The sequence below is a fragment of the Suricata suricatta genome, chromosome 5, assembly GCF_006229205.1.
Source record: "Suricata suricatta isolate VVHF042 chromosome 5, meerkat_22Aug2017_6uvM2_HiC, whole genome shotgun sequence".
Lineage (NCBI taxonomy): Eukaryota > Metazoa > Chordata > Mammalia > Carnivora > Herpestidae > Suricata > Suricata suricatta.
In genome coordinates this window covers 141095050-141113011 of record NC_043704.1, presented here as the reverse complement: position 1 = coordinate 141113011, position 17962 = coordinate 141095050, and the positions used below count along the sequence as shown (strand labels likewise).

At 44.4% G+C, this 17962-nt stretch overlaps 1 protein-coding gene across 1 annotated transcript in view; it reads right to left on the bottom strand.

Annotated features, from left to right (window-relative positions):
* The window catches only part of LOC115292883 (procyclic form-specific polypeptide B-alpha-like), a 158464-nt gene that overhangs the window by 138966 nt on the left and 1536 nt on the right, over positions 1-17962 (bottom strand). Inside the window, exon 3 of the mRNA XM_029940849.1 lies at positions 17580-17830. Coding sequence (XP_029796709.1) covers positions 17580-17830 — 251 coding nt within the window. The remainder of the gene's footprint in view (positions 1-17579; positions 17831-17962) is intronic.

Here is a 17962-nt window from a genome sequence, read left to right as displayed (position 1 = left end):
TAGATAACTAATTCACTAGCTTGTTTTAGAGAGAAAAAGAGAGAGAGAAAGGAGTGGGAAAAGAGAGGGGAGGAAAGGGAAAGAGTAGGAGGAGGAAAGAGGAGGAGGGAGAAGAGAGAACTAGCTAGCTTTACCTCGGGCTGAAAAGCTTTGCCTGTCTCTAGTTGTTTTTCACGTTCCCTGGAATGGGGCGCCTGGGTGGCTCAGTCAGTTAAGTGCCCAACTTTGGTTCAGGTCATGATCTCATAGTTCATGAGTTCAAGCCCCGCACTGGGCTCTGTGCTGGCAGCTCAGAGCCTGGAGTCTGCTTCAGATTCTGTGCCTCCCTCTCTCTCTCTCTGCCCCTTTGCCATTCACTCTCTGATTCTCTCTCAAAAATAAATAAACGTTAAAAAAAACTAATGTTTCTGGGAAATAGGGAAGACTGTGCCAGAGGTCACGGAAGTATTATACTGGGCTTCCTGCAACCCAGTCGGGTGACAAAATCAGGCTGTACATATAACAGACTCTTTTTAACATGGCAGCAAAGATTTAATTCGTGAACTGATTAGCGGCTCATGTGAACAGCAAATTTAAGGGGTTCTTTCCCTGTGTGTGTGTGTGTGTGTACTGGTAGAACTGGAAAAACCATGGCAAATTGAACACAGCAAATACTCCATTCAGGGAATCAGACGCTATTTCTTAAGAGCCTCACATGTCACATAAAATGAAGACTTCAGGGCAATTTTATGCTCCTGCTGCTACACGGGACACTGAACCTCTCCCATCCCATGACTGAGAACCCTCACACAAGACTACTTCAGTTTTATCTTTCTTGACTGAGGGCACTTAAGAGGTGGGGGGAAAAATCTCTCATTGCCTCCACATTGCCACTGGCTGGCCTGTTGGAAGTGTCACAGTGTTTGATCACACTGGGTTGATTACTGAGGAACAGAAAGCAAAGAACTTCCAGTGGCTCATTTCTCTCTTTACAGTTCAAGGGAACCGTCGCTCGCCCTTCCGCTACATTAGCTGACACACTGACAGGCCTGCCGACAGAACCCCACATCAGAAAAGTCTATCAGGAAGACCCAAAACGTACCCGAACGAGACGGGCCATACCTTAGCCTATGCTACCAAGGTCAGAGCCAAGCGATTTGGACGACTGTTGAGTCAGGGTCGCTGGGCTGACCAGCAGCCTGTGGCACAACTCCAGTCTGTGGGGGACCCTCCTTAGAAATGGCTGGTTTCTTTTTTTTCTTTCCCGCCTGATTTTTCACAAAATAGAAATCTAGCAAATATTAAAGAACGGCATGGTATTCTTATTTTTATAATAAGCTAACAGCCCCTATTACACAATTTCCGTGGACACCGGATCACTTTTTAGCAAAATCAATCTGTGTGTACAGGGTCTTCTTTGCCTTTGACGTTGTTGATGGTGTGGAGACCAAATATATAACTGCAGCCTGCAATGATTCCCAATCTGGACACAATATTGGGCTTCCTCATCACCGTAAAAATAAAATGAGACAGGAATTACACATTATCCAATGGTAAGGCTCTCTGGGTCAGATTAAACAGAGGGAAGTACGCCTACCCCTGAGGTCCAAAGTAGGACCAATGCCTGTTTTTGTAAATAAAATCTCCTTGGAGAGATCCATTCATTTCGGAACTGTCTGCAAGTGCTTCCACAAGACAGCACCGAAGTTGAGTGGCTGAGGCACGAGCTGTGTGGCTCAGAAAGCTGAAAACACTTACGGACCGGCCTTTCGCACTGCGAGTTCGCCAACCCGTGAAATAAAAGTCTTACGCACACTTCTCACTTTGGGTTCAGAAGGTTGAGACTGATGTTGGACCCTTTCCCGCTTATCTCATGGACACTGGTAAGTGATTTCTTGGATTAAAAAAGTTAAATTACCAACGTGGCAGATGAAATCTTTCAAGATTTTGGGTGAACAGAATTTCCCTTCTTAACCAAGTTTCGCCTTAATCATGCTTACTGGAATTTTAAAAGATGGCACCTGGACTGCTCACACACTTGTTCAACAGCTTTTAAACCACTGAGTAAGTGTAATTAACTGTCTTTTTTCCCAACATGTCTTACTCAATTGGTCACCAATGTGTCACCAATGCTTTCGAGGGCTAAATATTCTTAGCCTTATACTGTGTTTTTAGGAAGAAAACATTTAAACTACTTCAGATACAATTTTTTTCTTGATGAGAAATCATAAGCATGGATTAATCCATATTGTACAAGATAAGAAAGTGCTCATAGCAAAATTTATTACGAGGGTAACAGCTACAGGATTTGAATTCACTGGTTTGGAAACACGACGCACATACACCTTGGCAGGAAATAGAAAGGGGGCCCCCATCTTAAACCTCCAAGGCAAGAGAAAGAGGCTCTAGGAGGGACAGTTTTGTTACAAACTAAGAAAATACCTGGAATTCTTTGTGTAAAGAACTTTCTCCTCAGACTCCTCTCTTATTAGATGTGGCAAAAGGATGAATTTACCTATTTGGGAACCCTGGCACTCTGTCACAAGGAAAAGGCTTAGATATTTTCTGCTTCACACACCTACTCAAAATACTCTCCACATAAAAGTAAATAAAGTCAAGACCCAAACATCTAGAACATTCTGTAGACCAGGGTTTCTCAACCTGGGCACCACGGACACTTTGGGAGGGCCAATTCATCACTGGAGGAGGCTGTCTCACGCACTATAGGACCTCCACCCTAAACACCCCGAGGACGCCACCTCGGCTGACAAGCAAAAGTGTCTGCAGAGATTAGGGAATGCCCCAGAAGCACGGGGCAAACCTGCCCTCAGTTGAGGACCACTGCTCTAGAGCAGATTAGAGCTCTCACTTACCCAAAGGCGGTTACTTCATTCAACCTATACGAGCGAGTAGGCCATACAGCTGGGAAGCCCGCTCCCTTCCATGACAGAGCAGCTTCACGCGCTCCCACAGTTCCCACTGCCACGCACGCCCCAAAGGACGCCAAGACTTTCCTCAGAAAACTCCTCGGGGCTGGTTTCTCTGACTCCCGTCTTTTGCTGTAGTGCCCAGCATCCCGAGTCCCTTCCCACATCCAATCAACATGGAGAAGGGTCGCGGGCATCCACGGGGAGCCTCACTTTTCAACTCCGCGTGTTCAAACCCTTCCCTGGTTCAACAACGGTGAGGGACAGCCTCTTGTCCCTGATCGGGGCGAACATGCACGGAGCCTGCGTCTGCTACGGAGTCCTCTGTGATACGTTACCGCCTTACATATGGCACATTAACGGAAGTTCTTATGACAGCGTCAACAGCCGAATGTGGCTGTTTTCCCTGAGATCCTTTTAAATCCCCAATTCAATTACCGTGCTCATTTTTCCGATGACTCATCAGCAGAAAGCCAGACTATCTTTTAGAGGACGATCCGATGCTCAGCCGGAAGGTTCCTTCTGCAGCACTGCTTTACCTACTTGGCACCAAACACCGTCTATCCGGCTCTGAAGGAGGTTAGACCCTAGTCCTTAATGCAGCACGAGATTAACCCCTTCTAGAACTTCTAGTTTCTTCAAGACAGCTTCGACAACCGACGCCAAAAGGAAAGGGGAAAAAATAAACCGAAATAATGGAGCAAAGTGTGTGGTGTTACTTTACTATTGTATCTCTACATCTGAGAGCCTCAGAGATGCAAATCTCAGCTCCAGGCCACAATTAAATTGAGGCATCAAAATAAAGACTTCACATCTATTTTCAAACATCACAGCAGCCGTGAAGTGGCAAGTCTTCGGGTATTGCTTTTCCCTCAAGGATTTCCTTTTTTCTCTGGCTTGTGTTCCTTCACTAGAGGGATACACACCAGCAAGACAACATGTGACACGTTGACAGTGTCGCAGATACCAACTCCCCACAGAACTCAGGAACTGTGCCTTCAATAAGGAGGTTTCTTTGAATTCCAAAACGGCTGGAAAGCTGAAAGTACAAGAAAAACTGGACAAGTGACCGCCCCACACTTGGGCTGTCGCTCTGAGCAGGACTCTGAGCTGAGAGGCTCTGTGACCACAGCGGGCGGGTAACATGGGCACATGTCTGAGTGTGACAAGACCAGGAAGGGACCGTGGTTACAGCGAGGAGGCCCAGGGATCAACAGCCACCTGTGGGCTAACTTTCCCTCCGCCTCGCTCCCCAGACCTGCGCCTCTCTGTGTTGCGTGAAGCCACTGATGGCCAGACACCGCCATTCCGTCCTCCACCCTCCAGACATCCCAGGGGTGAAAAGTGAACCCTCCCTGATGCAGAAGCCTCTAAAGGGACCTCCGACTCCTCATCTCCAGCTCAAACATAAAGAAAGAAGAAGAGAATGACAAATGGGCAATTATGGTTGCCTTGGCTACAACTCTAACTTTTGGCAGATATATTAATTTTTCTGTACCTCTGTGTGTTTAATACTTGTTTAAATAGTACATAAAAATACCCAAAGGTGTCAGGATTATCGGCCCCACCAGAGGCCATTTTCTTTCTTGACGATTCTTCCGTGACTGTATTACCCGCTGGTCCGGACTCCCTGCCGCAGCTCGGGTAGAAGGGAGCCTGGTCCCGTCTCTGCCCATTTTCCACGCATTGCTACATTCTGAATATGACGCCTAGGGGCCTCCTGGCTAACTGGATGTGTAAATAAAAGAGTTTTAAATCACTTCAAGGTGTCATTCAAATTTTCATCCTAGCTAACAGGGAGGAAATTCACCATATCCACCCTGGGGCCATCTTCCCATCTCATTTCCTGCTGACACTCAAGTAATGTGCTAGACGAAGGCACAGCAAGTCCCACGTTAGCATCTTTTAGGACTAACTCCCCCCTCTGTCCTCCAATACTGAAAAGACCCCTCTTCTCACTCATGAATTTAAGAAGAAATACAAAAGAGATCTAAAAAGGTAGTTTCATTATCAGGCTTTTTCTTTTCATATCCTCCCTTTTCTTATTTATCCACACCTGTAACCCCTAATAATCATAATAAACTTGGAATTATATTGAGATACAAAAAAAAAGAAAAATAGGATACCTTCAACGGTATGACTTTGTAACTTAGTACTCCTTATCCATTATATAATTAGAAAACTATTCCCTGCATTGTTGCAAGCCTGGGGGCTCTGTGAGGACACCAGCGGGGGGCTCTCAGCAGTCTCCTCTGCCTGTGTGTTCTGACGAGTATCATCACAGTAATCCCTACAGCGAGAAGACAATCATTAGTAAATGGCAAAGAAGAGGTGTCAATGGTGCTTCAGCCACTGGTTCAACTACCCACTAATAAAGGCTTTGACCTTGGATAATAGAAAAGCCATCTCTTGGAACCACTTTACCAGAGACTGTTTTCTATAATGGCCAAGGACAAATACCAAGATTCAGTGGAACACCTAAGTAAAAATAGCAACACCACTAGACAAAATTTTTGAATGAGATCTTGCTACAGGCAGCCTCTATATACAACAATATAAGTAGTTCAAAGGCAATTTGTAAGTAATTCACCAAGAACTGAAACCAAACCTAGGAAACTGTAAAATCTCCATCCTTGTCAAAGGCTTGGTTTGAGAGTACCTCAAAGGGATTTCAGTCAACAAGTGGCCAGGGCAGGCCTGGGGAGGTAAGGTCCCAGTCTGTAACATGCTGACCCAATAGAACTTTCTGCATGGACACAAATGTTGCCCAACGGGACTTAGAACTTTTGAGCATCTGAAGTGTGGCTAATACAAATGAAGGAGTGAATTTTTAAATTTTACTTAATTGTAATTCTACTTAACTCTAAATAGCCATACGTGTCTACTGACTACTATATTAGATAATGCAGGTTTGGAGACGGAGTCGGGCAGTGCTGGGGATGGAGGGTCTTGTCCAGGCAATTGAGGAAGTGTGCCAGGAAAGCTGTACGCCCAGGGCAGGCAGAGCCCCTACAATGGACCGTTAAAGAAAATCTGCTTCCAAGGTTAAGGCTGAACTCATCAGAAAAGCACGCTGTGATGAACTAGAGATGTGGGACGTGAGCACAGGAAAGCGAGCTGGTGGCACGTGCGTTGTGATTTCATAATGCCAATATGGTGAGCTCTCGCCTGCTAGCAGAAGACGGGAGAGGCAGAGGAGGGGACCAGGTTCTGAGGCCACTAGATAGATGGCAAATCTTGACAGCAGGCTGGTTTGCAGTTACATCTTTTCTGCCCTAAATGGATGCTCTTATATAAACTAGGTTAGACAGGATTATAAATATGTACCTGTAGCCAGACAGCCAGGGGGGCCACGGGTGCCGTATTATTTATTTAGCTGTTTATTTATGATGTTGTATGTAGTTAGTTAGTTACTTGCTTGGTATCTGTCTCTCACAGCTGAATATGCGCTGCATTCGAACATGGACCATTCTGGGCTAGAAAGCAGGTATTAAATAAAAGATTGTCAGAAGGAGTATTCACACCCAGCCTTATTTGTCAGAAATATACATGCAGGCCTCCTACATGTAAGGTACTGTGTTAGGGTTGGAGAAAGAGCTGTGAAAAAGACAAACCTGGTCCCTATCTTCATGGCTTATGTTAAATAGTAATTATACAATGAAGCATGTATGATACCATATTGACAGGGACATGACATGTGGCAGACAGGAAAAGGTGCAAACAAGGGAAAACTGCTCGGAAGTGTTGAACTGAATTTTGAAGGCTGAATTGGGATTCACAGAGTGACAGGGAAGTGAAGGGGGTAGGGAGAGAATATTCTAAACAAAGTAAATTACTTGGGCAAAGGCTCTGAGTACGACAGGTGAACTCCAGAAACCTAAATAAATGAAAACAAAAACACCAATATTTCTGTCATCCAAAGACCAAGCAAGGCAGAGTGGCAGGGGGGCGGCTGTCAGGGTCAGCTGGTGATGTTCCCACAGTACTGCAGCCCCGATGCAGCCCCTTGGATCTCTCAGCCTCCTGAACCCACCCAACATTGCCCGAGGGCTTCCTTCCTGGGAATGACCCCATGCTCCTAAGGACCCCAAATTCCATCATCTTTAACTCTAATGAGATAATCTTGTTCAATTAATTACATAGGGTCACAGAAAACCACAGAGGGAAAACTCATCCAACAAAATCAGAGAGACTTAGGCACACACACAAATACACACACACTCAGACTTTTATAAGAGTTTATAAAAGACTTTGCTCATGTACTACTGAATTTGTTTCCAACCTAAACAGTTCTTAGAAAGTAAAACCCTGAGTCTCAAAGAAAATGTGACTTGTCAAAGAGTTCAGCGAGAAAGGGCACAACCAGGATTCAAAGTCACAGCACCCAAGTCCCATGATCTTCCCTACAAGAGTGGGTTTCCTTCCAGCTGAGGGTCCCGAGGTAAATACTGCATCTGATTCTTAGTGACACCAACCCTACCAACCTTGCAATTTTTTAAAATTTTTTAGGTTTTTATTTAAATTCCAGTAAGACAGTATAATATTAATTTCAGGTGTAGCATATAATGATTCAACGCTCTCCTACAACACTGGTGGCTCATCACGATAAGGGCATTCCTGAATTGCCATCATCTATTTGACAGCCCCCCATCCAACCCTACCTCTTCTGGGAACCATCAGTTGTTCTCTATAGCTAAGAACTGTTTCTTGGTTTGCCTCTTTTTCTCCCTTTGCTCATATGTTTCGTTTCTTACATTCGACATTATGAGTAAAATCACAGGGCATTTCTCTTGCTCTGACTTATTTCGCTTAGCATAAAACTATATCCATGTTGTTGCAAATGGTAGGATTTCATTCTTTTTCATGGCTGATGTGTGTGTGTGTGTGTGTATACACATATATACATATATAACATTCCTTCTTTATCAATTTATCATTCCATGGACACTTGGGAGATTTCCATAATTTGTCTATTATAGGTAATGCTACTATAACCATCAGAGTGTGTGTATTCCTTTGAGTGAGTATTTTTGTATTCTTTGGGTAAATACCTAGTAGTACAATTGCTGGGTCATAGGTAGTTCTTTTTTTGATTTCTTGAGGAGCCTCCATATTGTTTTCCAGAGTGGCTGCACCAGTTTACATTCAAACAACAGGGCGGTAGGGTTCCCCTACCTCTACACGACACCTGCGCTATCTTGTGTTTTTGATTTAAAATGATATCTCACTGTAGTTTTGATTTGCATTTCTCTGATGATAAGTTATGTTGAGCGTCTTTTCATGAGTCTGTTAGCTATCTATATGACTTCTTTGGAAAAATGTCTATTCATGTCTTCTGCTCATTTTTAGGTGAACTATTCATTTTGGGGGTGTTGAATTTGTAAGTTCTTTATATATTTTGGATCCTAACCCTTTATGAAATACATCATTTGCAAATATCTTCTCCCATTTTATAGGCTGTCTTTTAGTTTTATTATTTCCTTTGCTGTGCACAAGCTTTTTATTTTGAAGTAGTCCCAGTGTTTTGCTTTTGTTTCCCTTATATCTAGAAAGAAGTTGCTATGGCCAATGCCAAAGAAGTTACTGCCTGTGTTCTCTTCTAGAAGTTTCCAAACAAGCAGTTTTTTTAAATTATTTATTTATTGAGGTGATTTTTGTCCTGCCAATGAAGGCGCTCCCCCACAGAGCCTCCCTTCTCCAGCCAGGCAGACCTTCTCAGTGACCTTCTAAAACACACTTACTTCATGGCTGGAGGCCATGAAGAGCTGCTTTGGGAAGCTCTATAGCCACTTACTCAGAAATGTTATGATATTCACCCAATTCAAATCCAGAGCCTTGTTTTGAACTATTTTTTAAGTCAATTTAGAGAACCTGGAATCATTTACAGGGCCTCATCAGTTCTGAAATAAGATGAGTCATTTTCAGACTTCATGTACTGAGTACCCCAAAGCACCTTCAACAGTGACAGCTCTCCTATCCTGAGAGTCTGCAGTGGTCCACAAGCTTATCCATGTGTCCTGAAATGAGGGTGACCAACCGTCCTGGAGCCCGGGGTTTCCTGAGAGAGAATGAGCTGGTCCTTCTAGAGGCAATGCAATTCTCAGAACACTCAGGTGTGGTAAGAGGGACTACTTACCCATCACCCTAACCCACAGGAGAATTCAAACCAGTGTTCCTGTGGTTTGCCCAAAGTCCTCAGAGCCTGTAGGATCAAAACTGGGATCTGAGAGGAGATCTGACCCCCAGGGGTTAGTCCTACCCTAGCCCTCTGGGTAACCACAGCACCACAATTTAGCTGAGAGAGATGGACATCCTTGGGTACTAAAATGCAAATGAGCACCTCAAATCTTCCACTTCTCTGGAGAATTCTCACCTTTCTACCTTATGAAGTGGATAGGGTTTTTTCAGGACTGAAATAAAACTGGGAGCACTCTTTTTGCCTTAAGCTCAATGTCCTGATTTGCATGTCAATGCCAGTAGTGTTATTTCACCTAAGGGCTGCTTTTAAAACACCCGAAGCAGAGAATGCAGTCCGGCTGGGAAACTAACCTGTAAATTGTGGAGAACAGGCCTTGAGTCATACCTGATGAAGTGGAAAGAGTAAGAGTTCTACAGACTTAAATTTAAATTCTTCCTCTGCCATATACTAGCTGTGTGGCCTCAGGACTAATAATAGATACTTAGCAGGGTTATTGTGGAGCATAAAATGAGATCACCCAATCTGAATCTACCTGGCTCCATGACTGGCACATGAAAAACACCCCATAAATGTTAGCTCACTAGAAACCCCCAAAAAAGGAATCTCAAAATTTCCCTTCTTTGTAATCTCCTCAAACTTCCACCAGGGTTTCTGAAACCTAAACCTATATGAAAATTATAGGTTGCATCAAGAACATAAACAATCCAAAATTTTTAAAAACCCACCAAAGATTTTAACAGACTTTTCACCAAAGAAAAATACAGATGGCAAGAGGCACATAAGATGGTCAGCATCATTTGTCAATACAGGAGCACAAATTAAGGCCACAGCAAGAACTCATCACACACCTACTAGAATGACTAACATTACAAATACTGACAATGCCAAGTGTTGATGATGTTGTGGAGCAACTGGAATTCTCAGGCACTGACGGTAGGAATGCACACAGAGTCAGTACCTTTGCTATATTTGAAAACAGGCTGGCAGCTTCTTTTAAAGTTAAATCCACTTGTCCTACAATCCAGCAGCCCCATTCCTAGCAGTTTACCCAAGACAAATGAAAATGTATGTCCACACAAAGAAGTTTCTTAATAAAAGCCCAAAATCTGTAAACAACCCGAGTATCCATCAACAGGTAAATGGATACCCAATATCCGTTACTTCTACACAACAAAACACTACTCGGGAAGAAAATGGAACCTACTGGTACAAACATCAAAATGAGTGAATACCAAATACACTTTGTTAAGCAAAAGTCAGGTGCAAAAGACCACAGAATACTGGACTCTACTTACATCAAATTTTGGAAGAGCCTGGGGTGGAGTGAGGGAACTGTCTGCAGGGGGACACAACAGAAGTCTTTGGAGGTGACGGAAATATTCCACATCCTGTTTGAGGTGACAATTACACAAGTATTCACAATTGTGAAAACTCACTGAACTATATATACACTTAAAAAGGGGTGAGTTTTACTACCTATAAATTATGCCAGGAAATCTTACCGTTAAAAGCAAACAGATTGTAGGGGGTGCCTGGGTGGCTCAGGCAGTTGAGCGTCTGACTTCCGCTCAGGTCATGATTTCATGATTTGTGAGTTCGAGCTCCGTGTCGGGCTTTGTGCTGACGGACAGCTCAGACCCTGAACCCCGCTTCGGATTCTGTGTCTCATTCTCTCTCTGCCCCATGCCCACTTGTGCTCTGTCTCTGTCTCTCAAAAATAAGTAAATGTAAAAAAAATTTTTTTTAAGCAATTAGATTGTAAAATACAAGGGGTCTAACCTGGGAAGGAGGATGCAACCCTGGGAAAACAGATGGAGGAGGAAGCACGGGAGGACGGACAGCGCCGACTCTGCCACTGATTCGTGAATGTGACTTGACTTGAACCTTTGGTGGTTGGGGGAGCAAACCAAGAACAGGGGAGGCATTTATTAGCTAGTATCTCCACATTGCCCAGTCTCATTTCATCTGGCTCCTTCTAGTGCCTGTTAGACAGTCAACACTGTACTTTTAAAAAGCGTGTTAAGTGGTCCCACTTATAATGAAGCTGCCTTGTGTCCTCATCTCTCTGCTGGTCCTCATGTCCTGCAGCATCATGATCTGTGCATAAGTGTGTCTCCCCTATGACACTGTGGGTTTCTCTTTCAGTTCTGCGATCCCAGCATCTAGGACATATGTAATCAGGGCTGACTGACCCATCCAGGCACATTCAATGCAAACTGCCAGGTACGGAGGGCCTGCTCGCTGAGTGCCAGGCATGGGGCTGGAAGAGTGTGTGAACAGGAATGAACAGCTCCCCCCCAACGCTGCCCGTGGTGCCTCCTGCTGCAAGACTCCCTCGTTAGGAGGTCACGTCCAAATCTAAGCACTCAAGTATCTTGACATGTAGATTGAAAAGTCAAAGAAAATGTATTAGGGCTTTAGCAGGAAACCAACTTGCTTTAACCTAGGAGCAGACCAAAAAAAATATTAATGTATTTCATTCTAATGGACATGAGTTCCATGGAAGATCTATATTTTAAAACATCAGCACCCCATCACATCATCCTGAGATTATCTGTTGAGCAGATGGGAAATGCATCACTAATTTCATTTTATAAGTGGGAAACCGAACCTATACACAAGCAATACAATACTTAACTTTCCTCCATATTCTTTCTTTTCAAACGGTAGGAGACCCATGCTAAAAACAATATTCCAGGTTCCTGGGTAAGTGTATTTTTCTGTCTCTGAATCTGCGTATCTGGTTCTCATCTCTTCTCTTTGCCTCTCTCTCTTTTTTTTCCTCTCCCTCCCTTAATACCTTCCTCTCTGTCCCCCTCTCCTCCCACTGCCTTCTGTCCTTTCTAGGAGAGGAATTAGACCAGGTGTTTTGCCCCCTCCCCATACTTCCTCTCCTTGATGTGGCAACAGTACCTTGATGCCCCAGCCCGCCCCACCCTGAACTCTACTCCTTCCAAAGAACACAATTTGCAAGAACATGCAACGTAATGCCCACACTTCCCTGACCTAGACCCAGCTATCTGATCCATGCAAGGTCAACTAGATAACCTTGCCATGGACTTGGGCTCTTGAGCAGAGTGACAAAAAGGCAAAAAGATGACTGGAATTTATTCTTCTTGTGTCAGTGCCCTTGAGAAACCTTGCATCACTTTCCACTACTTAGATCTTCTGAGAGTCGCTGGCCTCAGTGTTTCTCAAAACCAGTTTTATCATTTCTCCTTTGATTCTGCAATTACCTTACAACCTTCCTATAAAATTCGGTTTTGCTCACATTTAAGTCAGTTTCTGCTACTTGCCAACAAAGGGGTCTCAAAAATACAACTTTTTAGCTAAGTTTTTTAAGTCTTAAGATTTGCCACCTACGTCTCCCAATAAGCCATAAGCATGTAAAAGCAGGGCAATTTATTTGCGTTATTATTGTTTTATTATTTATTACTTATTATTTTATTTTATTCCTGCATATACCCCTGGAGCTTGGACTGGGGTGTGGGGCCTTCTATCTCGGTCCTCCATGGCTTTCCTGATACGCAAGGAGTGGTCCATTGACCAGTCAAGATAAATAATAATTCTCTCCTAACATCGTGCCCATAAGAAAAGGACCTCAAGGCCCAAGGCCCTAGGGCAAAATCAGGTCAATGAGCACCAGCTTGGCTTGATTCCAAAATAGTATCTCTGTATCATTGCCAGCCCCACAACCCTCTAAGAAACTGAAAATTCTAGTCGAACTTGGAGCCCCAGCTCATTCTCCTTTTGAGAACCCTGGATCACAATAGTAATAATAATAATAATTATAATCACAATTATTGTTAACAATTAGTAAGCAGTCAGTACCTATGAAGCATTAAATTACAAACTGTGTACAGTTTATCCCATTCAAGCTATACAAAAATAATTATGCCCATTTTACAGATGAAAATACTGAGGTTGGGAAAGGTCAGTATCTCACTGAGGTTAAGAGCAAGAGAAATTGCCAAAAGCGAATGCAGACCTTCCTGATTTCACTCTTAATCAGAAAGCCAACACTCATGACCACAAGACATCTTTCCTAATGGGCAAGTTTCCGCTTCTGTGCTGGAAATCAGAGTTCACCCGGCTAATACAAACCAAAATGAAAGGGCTTCTATTATTTTTCATGCCAGAAACAAACACCCAAGAGGTTAGGCATCGAAGTGAACTGTCTTGATTTTATCAATTGCCTTTTCTCCTCTACTTGCCACTTGAGACTTTGCTGTCCTCTGTGTGCTGACAAACCCAATCTTACCTGGCACAGGAATGTTTTTCAGGATAAAATAAAAAAGAAAACTATCACTCCCCATAAGTTAACAGCACTCAAGAGCTTTGCCAAAGGTGTAACTCCCATAGGGCTCGCTGCATCAGGATCCATTGCTCCGGGGACCTCAACCTTTGTATTTCGCAAGCTGCTCCCACCCACCAGAAGAAAAAGGGGGACGGTTAACTCCAAATAAATCTGGCTCTTAAATATTCTCTCAAACACTTTTCGGGTGTAAAGAAAATCTTAAAAGGATAAAGTGAAAAACATCACTATGTTTGCACATCCACTCGACAAAAGTTGAGTGGACAGGTTTAGCGAATAGTACTGTACCAGTGTTGATTTCTTCACGGTGACACACGGATTAACAAGGAGGTTACCATCAGGGGAAGCTGGGCAAAAGGTCTATGCGAACTCTCTGTCTTATGTCTGCAACTCTTCCTATAAATCTAAAGTTATTTCGAAATTAAAGACTTTAAAAAATGTACCGACAGTCTGGGTAAGAGATTCCCTCGGGCACCCTGTAAGACTGCTGATTTAGACAGCACCACTGACGAAATGCAGTCGAAATGAGACTCTTGAGTCATGCTCATCAATGAAGTATCACTGGTAGCAACAGCACAGAGTCTCTCCAGTCCAGAACCACAAGAATAACATATTTTGCAAACCAAACCTTTAAATGGGAGCTTAACAAAAAAGAGCACTTGGTCATGATACCACACATCTGGGCCATAAATATGCAACTTCACGGTATATGGTAAACGGCGTGTGCGCCTTTGTGAGAGAGAACAGGAGGAAAGGGGAAGGGAGAAAAGCAGAGAATACATGAATGACACGAAGCTAAAGCAGACAAGAAAGAACCATTTACGTCACTCATCTGGGATCAGGTGAAGAATTCACACATCTGTATGCATAAGTAGATAACACAAACGGAGTGAAATACTAGGTGCTGGTCCTCAACACAAGGAACTTTTTTTTTTTAACTCTGCCAAAGAAAGTTTCAGAAATACCTATCCGAGAATTATTCAGCATAAGCAAAGCCCTTCAGAAGGGGCTTAAGCGGCACATTTCTTAATGGGCTATCTAAGGCCTACAGAGAACTCTGCAAGAAACTCCTGAGATGATCAGATCCAGGGTCGAGAACTCTTTGAAGGATGGGAAGGGCTCTTTCAAGAGCATGACCAGTTCATCTTCATCTGCAAGACCAGAAGAAAGGAGTTCTGTACTGTTTAGAGAAACTCTTCTCTGAAATGACGATGAAGTGCTTGAGATAATGTGTGAAAAAATATCTCACTAGGTCCCCAAAGGGGAGACCACATTGTCTTCGGATGTCACTGCAAGGAGAGGAAACGACTTTTTGTAAAGGCTCAAAGTAAACCTGCGTGAAAGCACAGAGGAGGAATAAATGGTCGATTTAGGGTCTGCTCCAATTCATGGAATCAAAGCAGACATAGCATGTAGCTGCTTTAAAACATTTCTCCGAAGAATAGTTGGTAGAGAGGAATCAGGCATTGTTATTCTAGGAACAGAAAGTGCCAGTCACATCATGAAACTCTGGTGTAAAAAATCCTTTGACTGATCCCGTTTTCTAACCTTTCCTATTTCAGAGACTTTCTGAGGATGTATAACCGTGCACCTGCAATTCAGGAGACAGCTGATCTGGCACTAAGCTCTGATTTCTTTTCCAGTAAGACAACTGAGGTAAATTCATGAGAAAATAAATCACGACCCCAGATCAGAAACTGGAGGAAATAAATGCCATTTCCCCCTGGACACTTCATTTGGTAGAGAGGGAAGTCATATCACTGACATTCTATTTACAGTACCCTTGCTCGGAGGAAGATCTAAGATAAAATAGAATATTCAAAATTCACATTTTACTACTTGCATGAGTGAAAAAAAACCACTATAGTTCACTGCATTATATTTGTACATGACTGTGTTTAAATCCTATCACCCCACTTCACCCCAAACAGCTTGGTAAAGCCACATTCCACTTTATCCCACTCTGTCTTCCATTTATATTTTAGCTAAATAATCTGGTCAGACACCCAAAGGCCCTCCAGCTAACGGAGCTAGGATTTACTGAGAAAAATCAGTCTATCACTTGCCTCAACATCCATCAAAGGCAAAAAGAGTTATTAAAGTCCGCAACACCTCAAACTCAGAAGAACCAGTAGGAGAGTACCAGAGGCCAACAAAGGGTTAAAACAGCTGATTTCTGGCTTAAGAGAAGGATGCAACACAATCTTTTAAGGCAAACACCTGGAGGGGTAAAAAAGGAGCATTCTGTTTCCACCTCAAGAAATTGCAGACAAACCTAAAGCAAATCACATCAGTGGAATACTCAATTAACTGAACATGCTAATTAACGATATGTAATCAACCCGCTTTCAGGCCTGTCTTCACCTGCTGTAATTTTGTAGTGCATTGCCTTCCTTCTTCCTCACAACCGGTAGAACATTAGACAGTCTGCATGGTGCATCAAAGGGAAACAAATAAGCACAGATTTCTGCTGATGGAAGGAATTTCTCAAGCTCAGGGCATAGGAACCAACAATATGGAAACGGCAGCACTGGCTGTATATTTTAATTATTCCCCACACCTATCCTGCAAAAGAGACTTAAAGTTCGATTAGATAATACGACACTCAGTTATGGTTATTTCATAAGACTGGGCGCACACAGTCATTTCAAGTAGTAAATATGCAGTCATGACAGAATTAAATATTCATGAAATCAGAAGCCACTGGAAAGCGGAGGATATTAGACTATTAAAATTCATCGTAGTTTTTACAATGTAAATCCTGTACGCATTTGCAAGGCACTCCGGTTGGGTCTAATGTGTGTCCAGATTCCAGGTCCATGGTAGACTGCTATTCATAAATTACAATACTGATTCGGGCAGATAAACAACAATGTCAGTCTTTACCTCCTTTTTAAAATGCAAAGCAATTTGGAACATTTGCAAATACCAACTTGTTAAGTGAGCTTGTCTCCAAACTCAGAACACCAACCCTCCACATGATCCCAGGGCGTTTCGGATATTTGTGTAATCCACTAGTACCTTGGGAAAGGTCCAACAGAAACCAAGGCAATCTTGTAGGAGGAGCACTCACCGGAGCACTCACCCTCACCACCTGCAAGTCTCTCCCAACCAAAGTAGCTATTTGCTGGTACACTTCCTGAAGTGATGCAGAGTGAGAAAGAGTACAGACAGACCCTTCTTTGGTTCCAGTATTCCCGGGGGTTGCACCAACTCTTCTCCAACATTAGCAATCGTTTCAAAATGTACTCACAAATACATGTGTGCACCTGACACAGACACAGCTCAACAACACTAGCTTCCATCCCACAAAACGGACCTCCAAGCAGGAATGGGAAAATAGGCTCAGAGACAAAGCTGTAATAAACGCACTCTAATCGTATTACCAAAGAACGGTTTTCTATGCCATTTCCTTGACTTAACGGTTTCCTCCAGAAGAAACATCAGCACCAGAGAATGACGGCATCTGAGCCATTTCTTACTGGAATCCAATTACTTGCAGAACTCCCCTGTCCACAGAAAGAAGTAGCTATCTCCTGGTCTACAATGACACAGCAGGGCTGCAAATGACACCCAGGTCTCCTCTGCTGCCAGGCACCTGGCCCCCCCTGCCCTCCTAGCCCGGGAGGGTGCCAGCCGAGAGGAGGGCCTCGAGTTCAGAGCTGGGTTAGGCAATGCTCTCCATTCTGCAAATGAGCCAAACTTTGCTCCCATTGTTGCCATCTTAAGGTTGATGTCACCTCCCTCCAAGGAGTCTCAGAAGCCACTTGGCAGCTCCTGAAGACACGCTTCCCCTTGACCTACATCATCTCAGGAAGCCTGGGTTACACGGCGTGGGCGAGCAAAGGTCTCCCGACGCGGCTCTCCAGAAGTGCCCCGCTCCACCCGGGCATCGCATAGCACGTACCAGAAGACTTTTCTCTGCACACACCTCTGAGGACGGAAAGCAGGACAGGCTCCGGCACACGCCTTCCAGTTCGGAAAGTCACTCTCTCCCAGCGACTCCCCTCGATCTCACGCCTTCCCCACATCTGCAACCCCCACCGCCACACAAACGAAGGAAGGGGTGGGGGGGAGCGGAGGGGTTAAAGTGACAGCCACTACTAGAGATCCTCGGTTTTGTCCAAAAGGTGTCACAGCTCCAGCACTGTGGACCTACCTTGCTCTCTCCTTTCTCGCCGTTGGGTCTCGCCTCGGGATCGTCGCTGTCCTCCACGCCCGCACTCTCGCCGGGCACTTCATCCTGAGCCAGCTGCTGCTGCTGCTGCTGCGGCGGCTGCGGCGGGGGCTGGGGCTGGGGCTGGGGCGGCTGTGGCGGCGCCTGGCAGGCTCCGCCAGCCCCCTGGGAGCGGGGGATGGGCTCCGGGCGCGGAGAAACTCCCTCAACATCCATCTCCATCTTCCCATTCACTGGAGGGCAAGACAAAAGCGGAGCGGGGACTTGGCAGCGGCGCCCGGCGGCTCCTCAGCTGCCCGTGGCACGCATGGCTCGCCGAGGAGGGGCCGCCTCCCGCGCGCCCTCCCTCCTGCCGCCCTTCGCCC